At 35.6% G+C, this 17,500-nt stretch overlaps 3 protein-coding genes across 5 annotated transcripts; 1 reads left to right on the forward strand and 2 right to left on the reverse strand.

Annotated features, from left to right (window-relative positions):
• Window positions 1-667: 667 nt before the first annotated feature.
• LOC135226840 (pro-resilin-like) lies at window positions 668-2,172 on the reverse strand. Its single transcript, XM_064266528.1, has 3 exons — window positions 1,860-2,172; window positions 1,539-1,613; window positions 668-1,038 (listed from the first exon to the last, which is right to left on the reverse strand). The coding sequence occupies exons 1-3, from the start codon at window positions 1,869-1,871 to the stop codon at window positions 739-741; spliced, it is 387 nt and encodes a 128-aa protein (XP_064122598.1). The 5' UTR covers window positions 1,872-2,172; the 3' UTR covers window positions 668-738.
• Window positions 2,173-5,299: 3,127 nt separating this feature from the next.
• On the forward strand, window positions 5,300-6,125 carry LOC135226841 (pro-resilin-like). Its single transcript, XM_064266529.1, has 3 exons — window positions 5,300-5,368; window positions 5,499-5,573; window positions 5,770-6,125. Exons 1-3 carry the CDS (start codon window positions 5,357-5,359, stop codon window positions 6,022-6,024), a joined length of 342 nt encoding a protein of 113 aa, XP_064122599.1. The 5' UTR covers window positions 5,300-5,356; the 3' UTR covers window positions 6,025-6,125.
• Window positions 6,126-7,437: 1,312 nt separating this feature from the next.
• Window positions 7,438-17,274, reverse strand: LOC135194855 (pro-resilin-like). Of its 3 annotated transcripts, XM_064221040.1 has the most exons (5): window positions 16,916-17,274; window positions 12,830-12,904; window positions 8,737-11,952; window positions 8,307-8,372; window positions 7,438-8,084 (listed from the first exon to the last, which is right to left on the reverse strand). In XM_064221040.1, exons 1-3 carry the CDS (start codon window positions 16,988-16,990, stop codon window positions 11,656-11,658), a joined length of 447 nt encoding a protein of 148 aa, XP_064077110.1. In that variant the 5' UTR covers window positions 16,991-17,274; the 3' UTR covers window positions 7,438-8,084; window positions 8,307-8,372; window positions 8,737-11,655. The 3 variants fall into 3 exon arrangements, with proteins under 3 accessions (XP_064077110.1, XP_064077112.1, XP_064077111.1); XM_064221042.1 differs by lacking the exon at window positions 12,830-12,904; XM_064221041.1 differs by lacking the exons at window positions 8,737-11,952; window positions 12,830-12,904.
• Between the last annotated feature and the right edge of the window lie 226 nt (window positions 17,275-17,500).

Genomic DNA, 17,500 nt, shown 5'->3' on the forward strand with positions numbered 1-17,500 from the left:
AGTATTTTCATTAGATATTAGTATGAAATCCGAGAGTTTTTCCTCAAGGGTTATATGGTTTTTGAGGTCATCGGATGTCCTCGTGAAAATCTGTAGGATCTAGAGTTTTTGATGGGTGGGCAAAAACGTAACCCTCGGGTGAAAATACCTTTTGTAGTCTCCTGAAAATAGTCAGTCACTCTTGAAACTCTGAACTTCTTGATATTCTGGAAACCATTTTGGTTCTGAAGAGAACTAGGTCTAGAAATCACTTTGTAGGTGGTACCTACTACTGTATCAACTGTATCGTCAATACATTTCACTAGTGCCATCTGTTGGAGGGAAGCAATATTCCAAATTTATTTCCCATTATTTCAAAGACATTCTATATTAGGTAAAGTAATTTTTTGAATTACTTTTTATTACCTGGATACTAATCAAAAAATTTGTTTTAAAAGAAGTCCATGAAAGTTGATTAAATATGACAATTAAATCAGTTAAAATTGTGTCATGTGACACTCGTAACTGAGAGTAAGATGGCGATTTCTTTTGTTAACACACGAATATAGCCTCAGAGAAGTTTGAAAACAAACTTCTCTAAGTAAGCTGTAATCAGTTCTTCTTAAACTTAATTAAAGGGAAATTGTTTTAATACAATAAACTACAATAAAATAACTTTATCCATCTTCATAACGTTAATACAACATAGATAAAAGAGTTTAACTATAATAATTTTCCAGTCGAAATCACTTCGGATCTTCAGTCATCTGACTCGTCCGATTCCTCTGACTTGGACTCGGATTCGGATTCGTTCGATTCGGGGTACTGGGCCTCGCCCTCGTAAGTGACCTCAGCCACGTAACCTGAGTCACCCTCGATGTAATAATTTACTGTCTGCAGACGCCCGTCTGGAAGCTGGACGTAGTACGACCCCTGAGTGTCGTCTCCGTCGCGGGTTTCATCGTGTCCGAACTCGTTGCTGGAGGAGTCGCCGCTCACGGCCCAGCTGAAGCTGTACTTGGCTTCGCTGGATTCATAGGATTCCTCTGAGGAGGAATCCTGGAATGGAGAAATTTACAGTTGATTATTATTATTATTATTATTATTATTATTATTATTATTATTATTATTATTATTACTTAGATGACGAACCCTATTCATATAGAATAAACCCACTACAGGGCTATTGACTTGAAATTCAAGCTTCCAAAGATTTTGAATTTCAACTCAATGGTCCTTGTGGTAGGCCTGTTCCATATGGATAGATTCATCTTCTGAATAATAATAATAATAATAATAATAATAATAATAATAATAATAATAATAATAATAATAATAATAATAATAATCTTTTGAAACTCGAATTTCAAGTTATTGGCCCCTTTGGTGGGCTTGTTACATGAATAGGAGTCGTCTTCTGAATAATAATAATAATAATAATAATAATAATAATAATAATAATAATAATAATAATAATAATAATAATAATAATACTGACAAATATGGTGTTCTTCACAGATATGCAACTCCAGAAGAAAGTTTGTGAACACGAAACTCACCTCTGATTCCTCGGGTCCAGGAACTGGTCTGGCGGTAACCACAACAAGGGCAGCGAAGCACCAGAAGATGAGGACCTGAGGTATACGAGGGTAAATATATTACATAAATTAATAATAAAAAAAGATATTTTAACTAAATTAGGGATAAGAGTGTAATCACAATTAGTAAAATAATAAGAAGTGATATAATTCAGTGGTTTGTGATATAGCCATAGCTGTTGCAACAATAACGTCCGATGCATAAAACGGATAAAAGTTTTGAGAGAGAGAGAGAGAGAGAGAGAGAGAGAGAGAGAGAGAGAGAGAGAGAGAGAACATTACCTTAGAGTTCATCTTGCTTGTTTATCTTCGTCTAGGGTAACTATTGTAACTGACTAGGTCACCGTCTCCCATTATATACTCAAATTCTGGTGGTCTCCGAATTTTGCAAAATCTGCAACCTTTGCAACCAAATCCTCTGTTCCAGGTTTTGAGGTTTGTTTATAGAAAAACCAGACAAAAATTTAAAAAAAAATGAAAAGACTGCGAAGGTGTTTAGCAAACAACTGGTTTCAAGGTTAGGTCACTCACCAGGCGCTGTGTAATCTTTTAGCGTCAATCTGGTTTCTTGTGGCGATGTCTCTGCGAAACGCAGGTTTTTGTTGTTCTCTCTTCTCTCCCCCTCTCTCTCCCTCATACTCCGCATATTTATTGTTGTGTATATATACTATATATATATATATATATATATATATATATATATATATATATATATATATATATATATATATATATATATATATTGTTTCAGAACAATGTTTCAAGTTTTGACGAACCTGAAAAAAGCGTCGTTTTTGTTTTGTTTTCGAGAGAGAGAGAGAGAGAGAGAGAGAGAGAGAGAGAGAGAGAGAGAGAGAGGAGAAATGGGTCAGCAGCATCATTCATCACGATTTACGATTCTCGCTCCCTACCGCCCCCCACCCCCCACACAAAAAAAAAAAAAAAAAAAAAAAAAAAAAAAAAACGAAAGCATTTTACCAAAGGGCCATTACCGAGTCGCAAAACCAGTTCAGGTCAAAATAACCACACCCCAGTTTCACACCAGTTTTTACTTGCGGCAGTGTCCAAGGTCAGAGGTCAGTAGTGGTCATACCTGACGCCTTTTCAGAGAACAAATTGCTAAAATTTTACATGCGAGGTATTTCTAATAATGCAGGTCACTGTGACCTGTAGGGGTATTTACTCAAGGGAGGTTGGTGGGGTATTTCTCTCTCTCTCTCTCTCTCTCTCTCTCTCTCTCTCTCTCTCGGAAAACAAAAACGACACTTTTTTTTCGGTCCGTCAAAACTTGAAACCTTGTTTTGAAATCTTATGGTCTAGTATGTTCTTAATTTTTATTTCATTCGTCCAAAAATCATAAAAATAAAATCTGATGGCGATTATCTCTTTCTCTCTCTCTCTCATTATCTGGTCTTCCTTATTTCTCGCAATTATTACATTATTATAATACGACAAAATAAAATCATAGTGGCACCAGCATCAGCCATTAGCAAGAATGAAACAACCCTTATTTATTTTATAACAGGATTTGCCAGTTTTTTTTTTTTTTTTTTTTTTTTTTTTTTGTCAGGTTTTAGGACGTTGAAAAAATTTCCTCTTTAAACAGTTAGAAGCCACAAGGTCTGTTTGAATATTTGATTATTCACGCTTTTGTCGCTATCTTTAGAACCTTCCTTCAAGGAGGAAAATGCATTCACGTTGAAGGCCCCATCTAATGCTACACCAATTCGTGATAACTCGATTTTCTATTTAATTACTTAATTCGCATTTCTTGGTTTGTTTACAAGATTTACTAAAGTTTTTCCTGTTCAGGCAATCCTATGTCACGCAATGAGTGCGCAGGATGTTTTTCGTTGCAGTACATTTTATGCAACAAACACAATGAACGTATAGTGAGTTCATTATTGCGTTCATTTGCATCAGACGTAAACACTTATACGTGTTGAACACAAAGATTCCAGTCTTTCTTTATTCATAAAATTGGAGTTAGATTGTCCCAACTTAATCCAACTTCGATAAAACGTTTCCTTTAGCTATCTTTATTCATAATATGGCAGTTTCCCCAACTTAATCCAACTTCGATGAAACATTTCCTTAAGCTTTCTTTATTCATAAAATGGCAGTTTCCCCAACTTAATCCAACAACATAAGGACTCCTCCAGCTTTCTTCATTCATAAAATGGGGGTAAAAATTCCAAGTAAATCCGACAAAAACTTAAACATCCCTCTATCTTTCTTCATTTGCAAAACTGTAGTGATATTTCCAATTTCATCCAGTTTTAAAAACAAAGGTGTCCTCTCATTGGCTTTATTCATAAAATTGGAGTGATTTTCCCCCAACTGAATCCAACTTTAACGTAAGGATTTCTCTATCTTTCCTCAGTCACTAAACTGGAGTTAGATTTCCTCAGTTTAATACCACTTTAACATAAAGATTCCTCTAGCTTTCACCATTCATAAAATACGATTGAAATTTCCAACGTAATGCAACAATGAGATAAGGATTCCTCTAGCTTTCCTCATTCATAAAATGGGAGTGACCTTTCCAACTTAATACAACTTTAACATATTATTTCCTCCAGCTTCCTTCATTCATAAAATGGCAGTGAAATTTCCAACTAATCCAACTTCGAGATAAGGATTCCTCTATCTTTACTCATTCACTAAACTGGAGCAGTTTTCATCGCCTTTATCCAGCAATAAACTAAACAACAAGTTCGTTAAGACGTATTGGCATAAGGTCATTGTAAAGCAGTTTAAAACTGCTCCGAATATCAGCCCACGCCCATATTTCTTTGCTCTTGGCACTGACAGAGTCCTCTTGCTCAAAGACCCCAGGTTTCGTCGAATAAAGGCAACCAGTTGTGGGTCTTCGAGAAGTGAGTCACAAATTGGAGCGATAAAAAAGGGTCTTCACGGGTCTGGTACGGTTGGGTGGGCATTGCAAAATGAAATGGAAAAAAGATTTACGCTTCTAAAAGTGGTGGGCTCTCTTAATGGAATTTTACTAAATAGGTCGAGAGGTATAGTGTTTGTGATTCAAGGTAGTAGCCCGTGCTGGTCTGATGTGTGTATATATATATATATATATATATATATATATATATATATATATATATATATATATATATATATGTGTGTGTGTGTGTGTGTGTGTGTGTGTGTGTGTGTGTGTTGTATAAACATATATATATATATATATATATATATATATATATATATAATATATATATATATATATATATATTGACTGTGCAAAAGCAGCAAAAATATCACTTGAAACAGCAACATAGAGAATAATCCAGATCACATTGATTATGGTATACCCAAAATTCTTCGTTCTAAAAATATTACGACAAAATCTTACTAATGAGCGGAGAATAAAAAAAGTTTACATATAACTGAAAAAAAAACTAATAAACAAATTGCATAATTCCCAATAACCAACTATTGACTAACTAAAACATCTGCATATTTTAGATGGCAAAAATAACATTCGTGGCATGACCTAGGCTATGCATTTATGAAGCAATATCATAAAACGTCTTAAGATATCTGACCTTTCTAAGGATCAAACCTGCTTTCGTATAATTCTTGGTTAGATCTCGGTTAGATAATGCTTTTTTTTTTCTTTTTTGGCAAACGTGCGGTGGAAACCTGTCTCCCCAGAGATGTAGATTGCATAAGCAGAGATCAGAGATTGCTTTTTGGTATATAAGCTATTTCTAGATTCAGTTCGTTAGTCAGTGAGTAGAGGCGACGGACGATACAAGTACAGGATGAACGTCAAGGTATGAGAATAAAATTTCTTTCTGTGTCTGTGTTTTTGTGAATCTTCATATTAAAACGATGTTCTGGAGTGCAAGAAATGACGATCATGAATAATAAACATATTTCTAATTGTTTCTATATGATCTATAGGTACTTATCTTCTTGGGGTTGGTAGCTGTTGTTGCAGGAGACAAGCGCCCCGTGTATGGCGATATAGCCGAGGAGGTAATGAATAACTGTTATTATCATAATCACTGTTATAACTAAGAATAATTTCAATGAAGAGTTTCCTGAAAGCCTGCTTAAACTCTACAAAGATTCAGACATCGCCTGAACCTCATTTCTCGATGCCATCTTATCCCTGATAAAATTTTCAGGTTACAATTTAATGTTTACTTACCCAACGTTCCTCCCATTCCAGGACTCGTCCGAAGAGTCGTTCGAGTCCAGCGAAGCCAAGTACAGCTTCACCTGGGCAGTCAGCGACGACTCCTCCAGCAACGAGTTCGGACACGAGGAATCCCGCGATGGAGACGACACCCGAGGGTCGTACTACGTTGAGCTTCCAGACGGTCGTCTGCAGACTGTCAGGTATTTCGTCGAGGGAGACTCGGGTTACGTAGCCGAAGTCACCTACGGATCAACCGAATCGGACGAATCCAACGAGTCGAAATAAGTTATTTGTGAAGTATGTTACTTTATCTTGGTTGTAGTTCAGTGCTGGATTCCGCTGAACTCGAAATTATCTAGTCGAGACGAATAAAGATATGGATTAAATCTGTCTTTAGCACTTCACTTTAAATCTATGGAAAGAAGACAGGAAATATTGCTCCAATACTATTTACTGAAGTTATTATTATTATTATTATTATTATTATTATTATTATTATTATTATTATTATTATTATTATTATTATTATTATTATTATTATTATTATTATTATTATTGAACTAAGGAACCTCCGTAACGAGGCTATAATATTGACAATCAAAAGCCACAGTAGTGTTAAAATATATTATTGTACAATGGTAAAAAATACAAGGAGAGACTTTCGGATACTGCTCCGTATCCCTCTTCAGAGGGATACGGAGCAGTATCCGAAAGTCTCTCCTTGTATTTTTTACCATTGTACAATAATATAATTTTAACACTACTGTGGCTTTTGATTGTCAATATTATTATTATATTATTATTATATTATTATTATTTTATTTATTATTATTATTATTATTATTATTGTTATTATTATTATTATTATTATCCAGAAAATAAACCCAAATTCACATGGAACAATCCCAAATGGGACCATTGACTTGAAATCCAATCTTCCAAAGAATATGGTTTTTATCTCAAATAAGTTACAAAAGGTAATAAGATATACAGAAATCAGTTGTTAGGAAAGGAAGAAAAACATAGATAAAGATATAAATAAACTATTAAAATACAAGGTGCATTGTTTTAGGGTAATAATCCATTGCATATTCGCTTGAAGCTTTGAGGTTCTAATTGCACAGTAAACAAAACCAAGGGAGTGCAGTAAGCTATTTTCTGACTTTGTGACCTCTGACAGATAAGGTCATATGTTCTGACTCAGTTGGTTTGTATTTTCTTTGGGGTTTTGAATAATATGGGTCCAGTCATTTTGCAGGTTATTCATTTATATGATTTTTAGTATAAAAGCTGACAAATCCACAATGCCTACTCAGAACGTCCCTTGCAACGTCAAGATGATGACCAGGGAGATGGCCTAAACGTGTTGATTTTAAGGAAATACCAGACTCTGGAGAATACAGTAATGGAATGGAATGGAATGGAATACGTGATTTTGGCATAAAGCCAAGCACTGGGACCTTTAGAGTCATTCAACGCTAGATAATACAGTAATGACGATTTTTCAGCGGAGATCACTTTCTACAACCCCGTTGTAGTCTCCGGATGTATATTAAACACAATTAAAATATCTATTCCGTATATTTGTACTGTGGGACTCATAGTCATTCAGCACTAGAGAATACAGCAATGACGATTTTCCAGCGGAGATAACTTTCTGCAATCCCGTTGTAGTCTCCGGATGTATATTAAACACAGTTAAAAATATATATACCATATATTAGTATTGATAATACCAGAGAAATACCAGATCTTGATATTCAAAATACCAGATTAACGCCATGAATATAGAGCAATTTCTTAGCAGTCTGGCTGATTATGAAAAACGAACTATCAGAAAAATAGAGAAAATTCTTCCTAAGATAAATTCTGATGTGAACATTTATGGAAAATTACAGAAGTTGAACAGTTAAATGGAAGAAAAAAATGAATCTCCGAGCAGTAAAAAGCGGGAAGCAATACACCTCGACCCAAAAGCCCTAAATCAACGTCTACAGTGTGCCGCGCAAGGCTTCCTCCATTTCTAACAGGTTTCTTTTGATCCAATCTTCTGCGAGCTTCCTGCTGCCTTTCTTGGTAAGCACACACTTTTAGTCTCTTCCAAATTCTTCTGAAGATTCACCCGATTCGTACGTAACCTCGGCCACGTAGCCTGAGTCTCCACTGACGTAATACTTGACGGTCTGGAAGCGCCCGTCGGGAAGCCTGACGTAGTAGGATCCCTCAGTGTCGTCTCCCTCGCGGGATTCCTCGTGTCCGAAGTCGTTCTCGGAGGACTCGTCGCTGACTTCCCAGCTAAAGCTGTACTTCGGGTCTCCATAGTCGCGATGTGTTTTGGATGATCCCTGGCGGAGGGAAAAAGTGTACTCTCTTGTTATATCTTTAGGTAGAGTTAATAGGAAAGTGTGTTTACTACGACAGCATATTACTACTACAAATACCATGACTACCACGTTTATTCATAAATCTAAGTCCATTCATAGTTAACAGAAATTCATAAATCTAAGTCCGTTCATAATCAAATGTAAGTATGCTTCTAGTACAACTGTAAGTCCATTCATAATTACCTCTACGACATCGCCCAGCCGCGATACAGCGACGGCCGCTGCTACGAGACCCAGGAAGATAAGAATCTGTAGATTTGGATTATTATTATTATTATTATTATTATTATTATTATTATTATTATTATTATTATTATTATTATTATTATTATTATTATTATTATTATTATTATACTATAAATAGATACAAAAATAAAAGGCAAAGGATATTTGAGCACTAGGAACTTGACAGAAATAAAAATTTAAAAATGGCAGATGGACAGTCAAAAAGTTATAGACAGATAGACGGATATTCTGTCAGCCTTTGGTAGGCATTTAAAAATGACAGATAGATTAATATTTTTACAAATAGATAGATAGATAGATAGATAGATAGATAGATAGATAGATAGATAGATAGATAGATAGATAGACAGACAGCTTTCTGTCATACCTTGGTGTTCATCTCCGTACGATCGGCGTCTGCTTACTGACTCGTAATCCTCTATATATACCAAGAGGAGGTGGTGTTGTTTTTCGAATTCCCGCGTATTCAAGGACGAGTTTATGACGCTGATTAATGAAAACAAAGAACAAGTAACGGAATATGCAAATGTCGGTTTTGATGTAAAAATTCTTAGACAAAGGTCTCGTCTTTCAGCAAAGGATGAAAAGATTTTCCTCATTCCTTAATTCTGTGTTGTTTGAGTATGTATGTACCTACGTTTGTGTTTTGATAAGATATTCCTTCGCTAGAATGTTAATACAGGAGTATCGTGTCATAGGTTATAAGCTAACCAAAGAGACGGGGAATCAATAACACATTTCTGCCAAGGTACACTTATTTCTATGCACATATAACCTCAAGAGTTCAAGGTTAAATGCAATGCATTACTACCTGAAACAGTACGCCTTGTATTTTAATAGTTTTTAAATTTTTTTTATCTATTTATTTATTAATTTGCTAATTTATCTATTTTCTTTACTAATAAGTGATTTCGTTCTGTGTTTCTTGTTATGTTCTATAATAATAATAATAATAATAATAATAATAATAAATAATAATAATAATAATAATAATAATAATAAGGCAGAAGAAATGGGAAGAATAAACAAATATTCACCGAGATCACGACAGACACAATCAGACACCAACTAAAGAAAATGCCCAACTGGAAAACCCCAGGTCCCGATGAAGTCCATGGATACTGGCTCAAAAACTTCAAAGTCCTACACCCATGAATAGCAGAACAACTCCAGCATTGTATCACAAACCACCATGCGCCCAAAATGGATGACCACAGGGAGAACATCATTAGTACAGAAAGACAAGAGCAAGGGAAATATAGTCAGTAACTACAGGCCTATCACCTACCTACCAGAAATGTGGAAGTTACTAACAGGTATCATCAGTGAAAGGCTATACAGCTACCTAGTGGATACAAATACCATCCTCCACCAACAGAAAGGATACAGAAGGAAGTGTAGGGGAACAAAAGACCAGCTCCTGATAGACAAAATGGTGATGAAGAACAGTAAGAAAAGGAAAATCAACCTAAGCATGGCATGGATTGACTACAAGAAAGCCTTCGACATGATACCACATCCATGGCTAATAGAATGCTTGAAAATGTATGGGGCAGAGGAAAACACCATCAGCTTCCTTAAAAACACAATGTGCAACTGGAATACAGTACTTACAAGTTCTGGGATAAGAATAGGAGAGGTTAACATCAGGAGAGGGATCTTTCAAGGCGACTCACTGTCCCCACTACTCTTCGTAGTAGCCATGATTCCCATGACAAAAGTACTACAGAAGATGGATGTTGGGTACCAACTCAAGAACAGAATTAAGCATCTGATGTTCGTGGATGACTTCAAGTGGTATGGTATGAGCATCAAGGAAATAGATAATCTAATCCAGACTGTAAAAATTGTATCTGGGGACATCAGGATGGAGTTTGGAATAGAAAAATGTGCCATGGTCAACATACAAAAAGGTAAAGTAACAAGGACTGGAGAGATGAAGCTACCAGATGGGAATAGCATCAAACACATAGATGAGACAGGATACAAATACCTGGGAATAATAGAGGGAGAGAATGTAAAACACCAAGAGATGAAGGACACGATCAGGAAAGAATATATCCAAAGAACGATATATGGGAATAACATCTCACCCATATGCAGGAAGTGTAATATGAAAAACGAGACCATAAACCACATAAGAAGTGAATGTCCAGCACTTGCATAGAACCAGTACAAAAAGAGGCATGATTCGGTAGCAAAAGCCATCCACTGGAGCCCGTGCAAGAAACACCACCTTGCAGTAATAAGTGGTACGAGCACCAACTTGAAGGAGTAATAGAAAACGATTAAGAAAAGATCCTCTGAGGCTATGGTATCAGAATATGCCAATAGAACAGAAGTGATGTTGGTTGACAAAATCAAGAAGAAAATATCACTCATTGATGTCGCAATACCATGGGACACCAGAATAGAAGAGAAAAAGAGAGGAAAGACTGATAAGTATCAGAACCTGAAAATAGAGATAAGAAGGATATGGGATATGGCAGTGGAAATTGTACCCATAATCATAGGAACACTAGGCACGATCCCAAGATCCTTGAAAAGGAACCTGGAAAAACTAGATGCCAATGTAGCTCCAGGACTTATGGAGAAGTATGTGCTCCTAGAAACAGCACACATAGTGAGAAAAGTGATGGACTCCTAAGGAGACAGGATGCAACCCGGAACCCCACACTATAATACCACCCAGTCAAATTGGAGGACTAGGAGGGACCCCCCCCAAAAAAAAAAAAAAAAATATATATATATATATAGAATTATGGAAGTTCTAAAAAAGATGTTTCTAAGTCTACCTTCGCGTACTAAAGGTTTGAGTTCTACTAAAATTTGTGTATTTGTTTCATATCACGTAACTTTTTTACTCTCATTAAGGTATTTTCTGATTACAGTTAATTTCTAGCGGCTTCAGGCCTCATTGGATCCCAGATAATATTTTGGGGCTGACATATGCACTTCATAGTGAAGGTGAAGTAGATTTATTTAAAAATGTAATGTTTCTTTTTTCAATGAAAAAAAAAATACTTGTTCAATATATTTGCCTTAAAATCTCAAGAACTATTTGCAAGAAGAACCCAAAACTAACAGGAGTCACTTTCACTTCACGCTATTACTCTGGTTTCTGGCGTCCCTCTTCTTCTTTTACCACTTCTTCTTCTTCTTCTTCTTCTTCTTCTTATTCTTCTTCTTCTTCTTCTTCCTCTCCAGATTCCCTTTTGTGACATAAGATTGCCTGAACCTCTTGACAGATATTCGCAAGAAGAAGAAGAATCAAAACAAACATCAGTCACTCTTCTTCTTCTTCTTCTTCTTCTTCTTCTCCAGATTCACCCGACTCGTTCGACACGATCTCGACACGAGCCACGAATCCCGAATCCCCGCGAACGAAGTATTCCACGGTCACGAGTCTGTTCCCCGGGAGCTGGAGGAAGTACGACCCTTTCGTGAGGTCGCCGAGACGCGTTTCTTGGTGGCCGAATTCCAGAGATTGATCCCCTCCCGGGTCCTCCTCATCGCTGTTGTGGGATTCGTGACTGATGGACCAGTTGAAGTCGTATTTAACCTCGGCAGATCCGTGAGCATCCTGTGATAGACGAGAATAAGGCTACTGTTTTAAACTGATGAATTATAACAACAGTTTTTATGGGGGATCCCTAAGTTATAAGGAGAGCAGTTTTCGTGGGAATTGAAGAGTTTATAAGGAGAGCAATTTTTTATGAAAATTGATAACGAGAGCAGTTTTCATGAAAATTAAAGTTATGATGGAAGCAGCTTTCATAAAAATGTATTAGTTATAAAAATAGTTTTCATGAGAATTCGTGAGTTATAAGGAGAGCAGTTTTCGTGGGAATTCATAAGTTATAAGGAGAGAAGTTTTTATGAGAAATTATAAGTGATAAGGAGAGCAGTTTTCGTGGGAATTCGTGAGTTATAAGGAGAGCAGTTTTCGTGGGAATTCATAAGTTATAAGGAGAGTAGTATTCGTGGGAATTCATAAGTAATTAGGAGAGCAGTTTTCGTGGGAATGTATAAGTGATAAGGAGAGCAGTTTTCGAGGGAAATGATAAGCTACAAGGAGAAAAGTTTTCGTAGGAATTGATAAGTTATAAGGAGACCAGTTTTTATGGGAATTGATAAGTTATAATGGGAGCAGTTTTATTAGGAATTTATAATTTATAAATGAGCAGTTTCCGTGGGAATTGATAAGTTATAAAGAGAGTAGCTTCCATGGGAATTGGTAAGCTATAAGGAAGCAGTTTTCATGGGAATTTTATAAGTTATAATGAGAGCAATTTTTATAGGAGTTAAAGTTGTTATGGAGAGCATTTTCCATGGGAATTGATGGGTGATAAAGAGAGCAGTTTTTTCCGGAATTTATAAGTTATAAGAAGAAAAATTTTCTTGGAAATTTATAAGTTAAAGAAGAGCAGATAAGTTTTCATGGGAATTGTAATATTTACCTCAGAATTCCTTATATCCAGCAACGGGTGAGCATTTGAATTGGCTGATATGATCATACATAATGCAATGACAACCTGTAGAAGGAAGAAAAATTTAACAGATCAAAAGAGAGAGAGAGAGAGAGAGAGAGAGAGAGAGAGAGAGAGAGAGAGAGAGAGAGAGAGAGAGTCTGACCCCACAGTTTTGTCCACGTTAATTTCGTCATGAACAGTCAACCGTAAAAATCATTCAAGATCGATCTGATACTTGGGGTATTTTTACCCATCTTTTTTTATTATTATTATTATTTTTTTTTTTTTGCAGCTAACTCATTTCTGTCAGACCCGCAACAGGTTTTTCGGTGGTCAACAACGAGACCTGCAGACCTGAAGCCCGAACCTGCGTCAATGCCACGCTTTTACGCAATACGGGTGTGGCTTTTGGACAAAAAAAAGAAAAAAAAAATTAGAGTAGATTTTGAACTAAAAGATTGAAATGAGTACGATTAGATTGTTTTGCCACTTTTGGAAACAATGTAGTTCCATAAAGTTTCTTCTTCTTCTTCTTCTTCTTCTTCTTCTTCTTCTTCTTCTTCTTCTTCTTCCTCCTCATAAGGTGAATCCTACTATGAGATTCAGGGCCTCTGTAACACGGTTTTTTCGCAATAACTTTTTATCTATGCATTTCATAAATATAACGCTTATTCAGAATACATATTATATCAACACATAAATTTTGAGTGTATTCTGCACTACGTAGGTTGAATAAATTTGGTACTTATAATGTAAAAGTGACCTTTTTTGAAGACGGGCCAACTTACTCAGAGAAAAGGTTTCGAACGCACTCGTTACGTAACTTATGACATCATTTCTTCCCTCTTTCTCGATGGATGATTGGCTACGTAACGTAACGAAGGCTATACCTCTGGCAACAATGACATACAAATCTAAATACAAGCAAAGCAGTACACCTTTATGAACTCTGGAACCTCCCCACTGATAATTGTCATAATGAACAAACCAACAAAATATATTAATAAATACAAAAACACTTCGATTATTAGTCTAACTCCCAAAATAAGTTTCCAAAGAAATTACAGTCTACTTTATAGGTCACAATCAGATTGACAAAGATGTAGGGAATAGTTGGTAATTACCAAAAAACATAGTAGACAAGCTTGATTTGATAACTGCTATATCCAATGTCAAGCAATTTTTATTTATTGGCTATCTACCTATTTACTGAAAAAAAAAAATAGCCGGAACCGTATATTGGCTTTAAACCTTCACCAATAATTATCGTCAGAATGGTGACTTCATGAGGCTCCACCCACTTTCGCCTCGTTATAATTCAGGATAACACTAAAGGCTACTACCATGGGCATTGTTGGATTAGAAAATTTAACTTCTGGCTATAAAAACTAATTTCTCGAGTTGTTGTAAGAAGTGCTAAATGATCCTCAAGGATCCCAGCAGTTGGTCTAAACGTTTAATTCATGTATATTACTGCTATACTGTTGCGGCACTACTGCTACAGTAGTATTACTACGCTAGCACTGATACCCCACCCACATCTATGTATCGTTCCGCCATTCATAAAGTCTTTGGGTTTCAGAGCCGATGGCATTTCTGTCTGGTGGATGGGCGGGGCAACATTTAGTCAAAAGGTGTTTGTTTACCTAGCTTACGTAATGAAAGTTTTTCGACTCTTGGCACGTAATCATTGGCCATGGCGTCGGCTAGATCATTTTTACTCTATAAAAATCAAAACTATCGGGTTTAGGTTATTTGATAATGCTGAAAAAATTTGTGTGTGGTTGTAAAATATACATATGTCAACTTTCAGCTACATCCGATGCTTTGACAAGGAGCAAAGTCCAAAAAACCGTGTTACAGAGACCCTGAATCTCATAGTAGTCATATGGAACAAGCCCACCAAAGGGGCCATTGACTCGAAACTCAATCTTCCAAAGAATATAGTGTTCACCAGGATAAAGCAAGAGAAGGTAAAAGGAAATACAGAAAGAAGAGATCTCGCTTATTAAAAAGAGAAAATAAATTAATGAATAGATACAAATGTATTAAAATTCAGTGAGAACAGCACTACGGTAGTAATGCAATGCATTCCAGCTTGCATTCTTAAGTTCCAGTTGCACAGGAGCCTCATTTTGTAGTTTGGAAACTAATGAAACGGGTAAAGTTGCAAGTCCATTCTGCATTTCAGCTACTCGTGTGATTTAAGAAACGGAATATCGTATAAGCAAATATATTCAACAACACGTTTTTATTAATTTACGTTATCTATAATAATACAAATGCACACTGACAAGCTTCTAAGAGATATAAATCGTTACAAATGTAAACATATTGAAAAAAATTTTCTTTAGTTATTTGTTTCTCATAACCGAAATCCACACTGGCAAACTTCTACGATGAAAAAAAAATTTAATAAAGAAATTCTATGTTCGTCGGAAACTGTCAATCATTTATGCACATCTTTCAAAGCATCCGGGATGTACAAGGTCACCAAAGGTAAATAGCATTAGGTATAAAGAAACGAACTTATGCATGATAATAAATTTAGGAGAAGAATGTACGTATTATTGAAGGAAGCCTTGACTAATGTTTGTGTGTGTGTGTGTGTGTGTGTGTCGCGTATTTTTTTGAGATTGATGATTCATGAATTTAAAAGAATATATTGCTTCAAAAAGGATAGTGAATCGACACAAGCAAGAGTGATTGTCACAGAGAGAGAGAGAGAGAGAGAGAGAGAGAGAGAGAGAGAGTTGAAACAGACTGACGATAGGAATCTGGGAAAATAGCGGCAAGAGGGAAATAAGGATAGGGAAAATGACAACGAATTGAATCACATATAACGTGAAAAGTGAGAGAGAGAGAGAGAGAGAGAGAGAGAGAGAGAGAGAGAGAGAGAGAGAGAGAGAAAGAGAGAGAGAGAGAGAGAGGCGGGTTGTTAATCAGTGGGATAACGCCTTTGGTATATAATTCACTACTTAAGACAACACTCTTAAATAAGAATGCACGTGTAAGAAAATGCACGTTAAGAAAATGCACGTTAAGGAAGACACGCTTAAAGAATGCAATCTTGATAAAGATTGCAACCTTAAAAATGCAAGCTAAGAAGGACTGGTTTAAAGAATGCACTCTTAAAAAAGAATGCACGTGTAACATATGCACGCTAAGGGAGACACAATTAAAAGATGCACCCTTGATAAAAAACGCACGCTAAGGATGACACACTTAAAGAATGCACCCTTAATGAAAAATGCACGCTAAAGATGACACGCTTAAAGAATGCACTCTTGATAAGGCATGCAAGTGTAAAAAAATGCATGCTATGGGAGACACGCTTAAAGGATGCACTATTAAAACTGCACGCTGAAGAATGCACGAATAAGAATGCACGCTGAAAATGCACGCTGGCATCTTAGATAACTTGTTTTCCAGGGACGATAAGCTTAAGCGGAGAAACTCTCCCTCTGACTAGAAAGACTAGGAAAAAAATAAGGGTCAGGAGACGTTTTGTCTTGAACAATTATAAATGTATATATATATATATATATATATATATATATATATATATATATATATCTATATATATAGTATATATATATATATTGCAATTTCTTATCGAATGGTGAAAAATTTTCCCTTAAAAAAAAGCACTGTTTATATTCAATTTGAATCTCTCTCTCTCTCTCTCTCTGTATATATATATTATATATATATATATATATATATAATATATATAAATATATATATGTATATATATATACATACATATATATATATATATATATATATATATAGTATATATATATATATATATATATATATATATATATATAGATTTAGTCATCTATCTATCTAGGGAAAAATTAATCACATGATATCAATACTGAGCAGTTTTATCTTTACTTTTTAAAGACGGCGTCCAAAGAAATTATATTTTCTGGTATAAATCACATCACCCATGAAAAACGTACAGCCTTTAAGATAGGCAGTCTACCTGGGCTTAATGACAAAGGTGCGTGATCCCACCTGTACGAAAACAAAATTAAAAACAAATACATATTCTTAATCCCTTACCTTCCAACAGCGTTCAGTTTTTAGAATGCTTCGTTCGGTGTCGTTCAATTTTAACGGCATATTGTCTTTGGGCATGTGACTATAGCTTACTGAATTCTAGTGAAATGCAACGCTAACTCTTCAACCTTCGCGGTGGCGTAGGGAAGGAAGCAGGCACTCGGATCCTCACAAGGATGATAAACATTCCTCTGTATTTGAAAAAAATCACTTTCACTCTCCTGCTTTCTCGCTGACTTTCCGAGGAATCTGAAGAGTTTCTTGTATCTAAAACGTCACTTTAAAACCCGGAAAATTACCTCACTTTCCATTAATTTCAATTAATCCATGACGCATTTCTTTACGTAAACACCACTCCTCGTTTTGCGGGTCGGAACTAAAGAGACAAACAAAAAAAAGTTGTTTGCTTGGAGAGGATAACTGGACGCTAGGCATAAATGGCAACTCAAGGTCGTGACGTTGCAGCCGCTGATTGGCTGTTAGCCAGCCAGTTAGCCAATTACAAAGAAGAGTAAAATGATAAAATATTAATAATAATAATAATAATAATAATAATAATAATAATAATAATAATAATAATAATAATAA

Source organism: Macrobrachium nipponense, chromosome 15, assembly GCF_015104395.2.
Source record: "Macrobrachium nipponense isolate FS-2020 chromosome 15, ASM1510439v2, whole genome shotgun sequence".
NCBI classification, from domain to species: Eukaryota; Metazoa; Arthropoda; class Malacostraca; order Decapoda; family Palaemonidae; genus Macrobrachium; species Macrobrachium nipponense.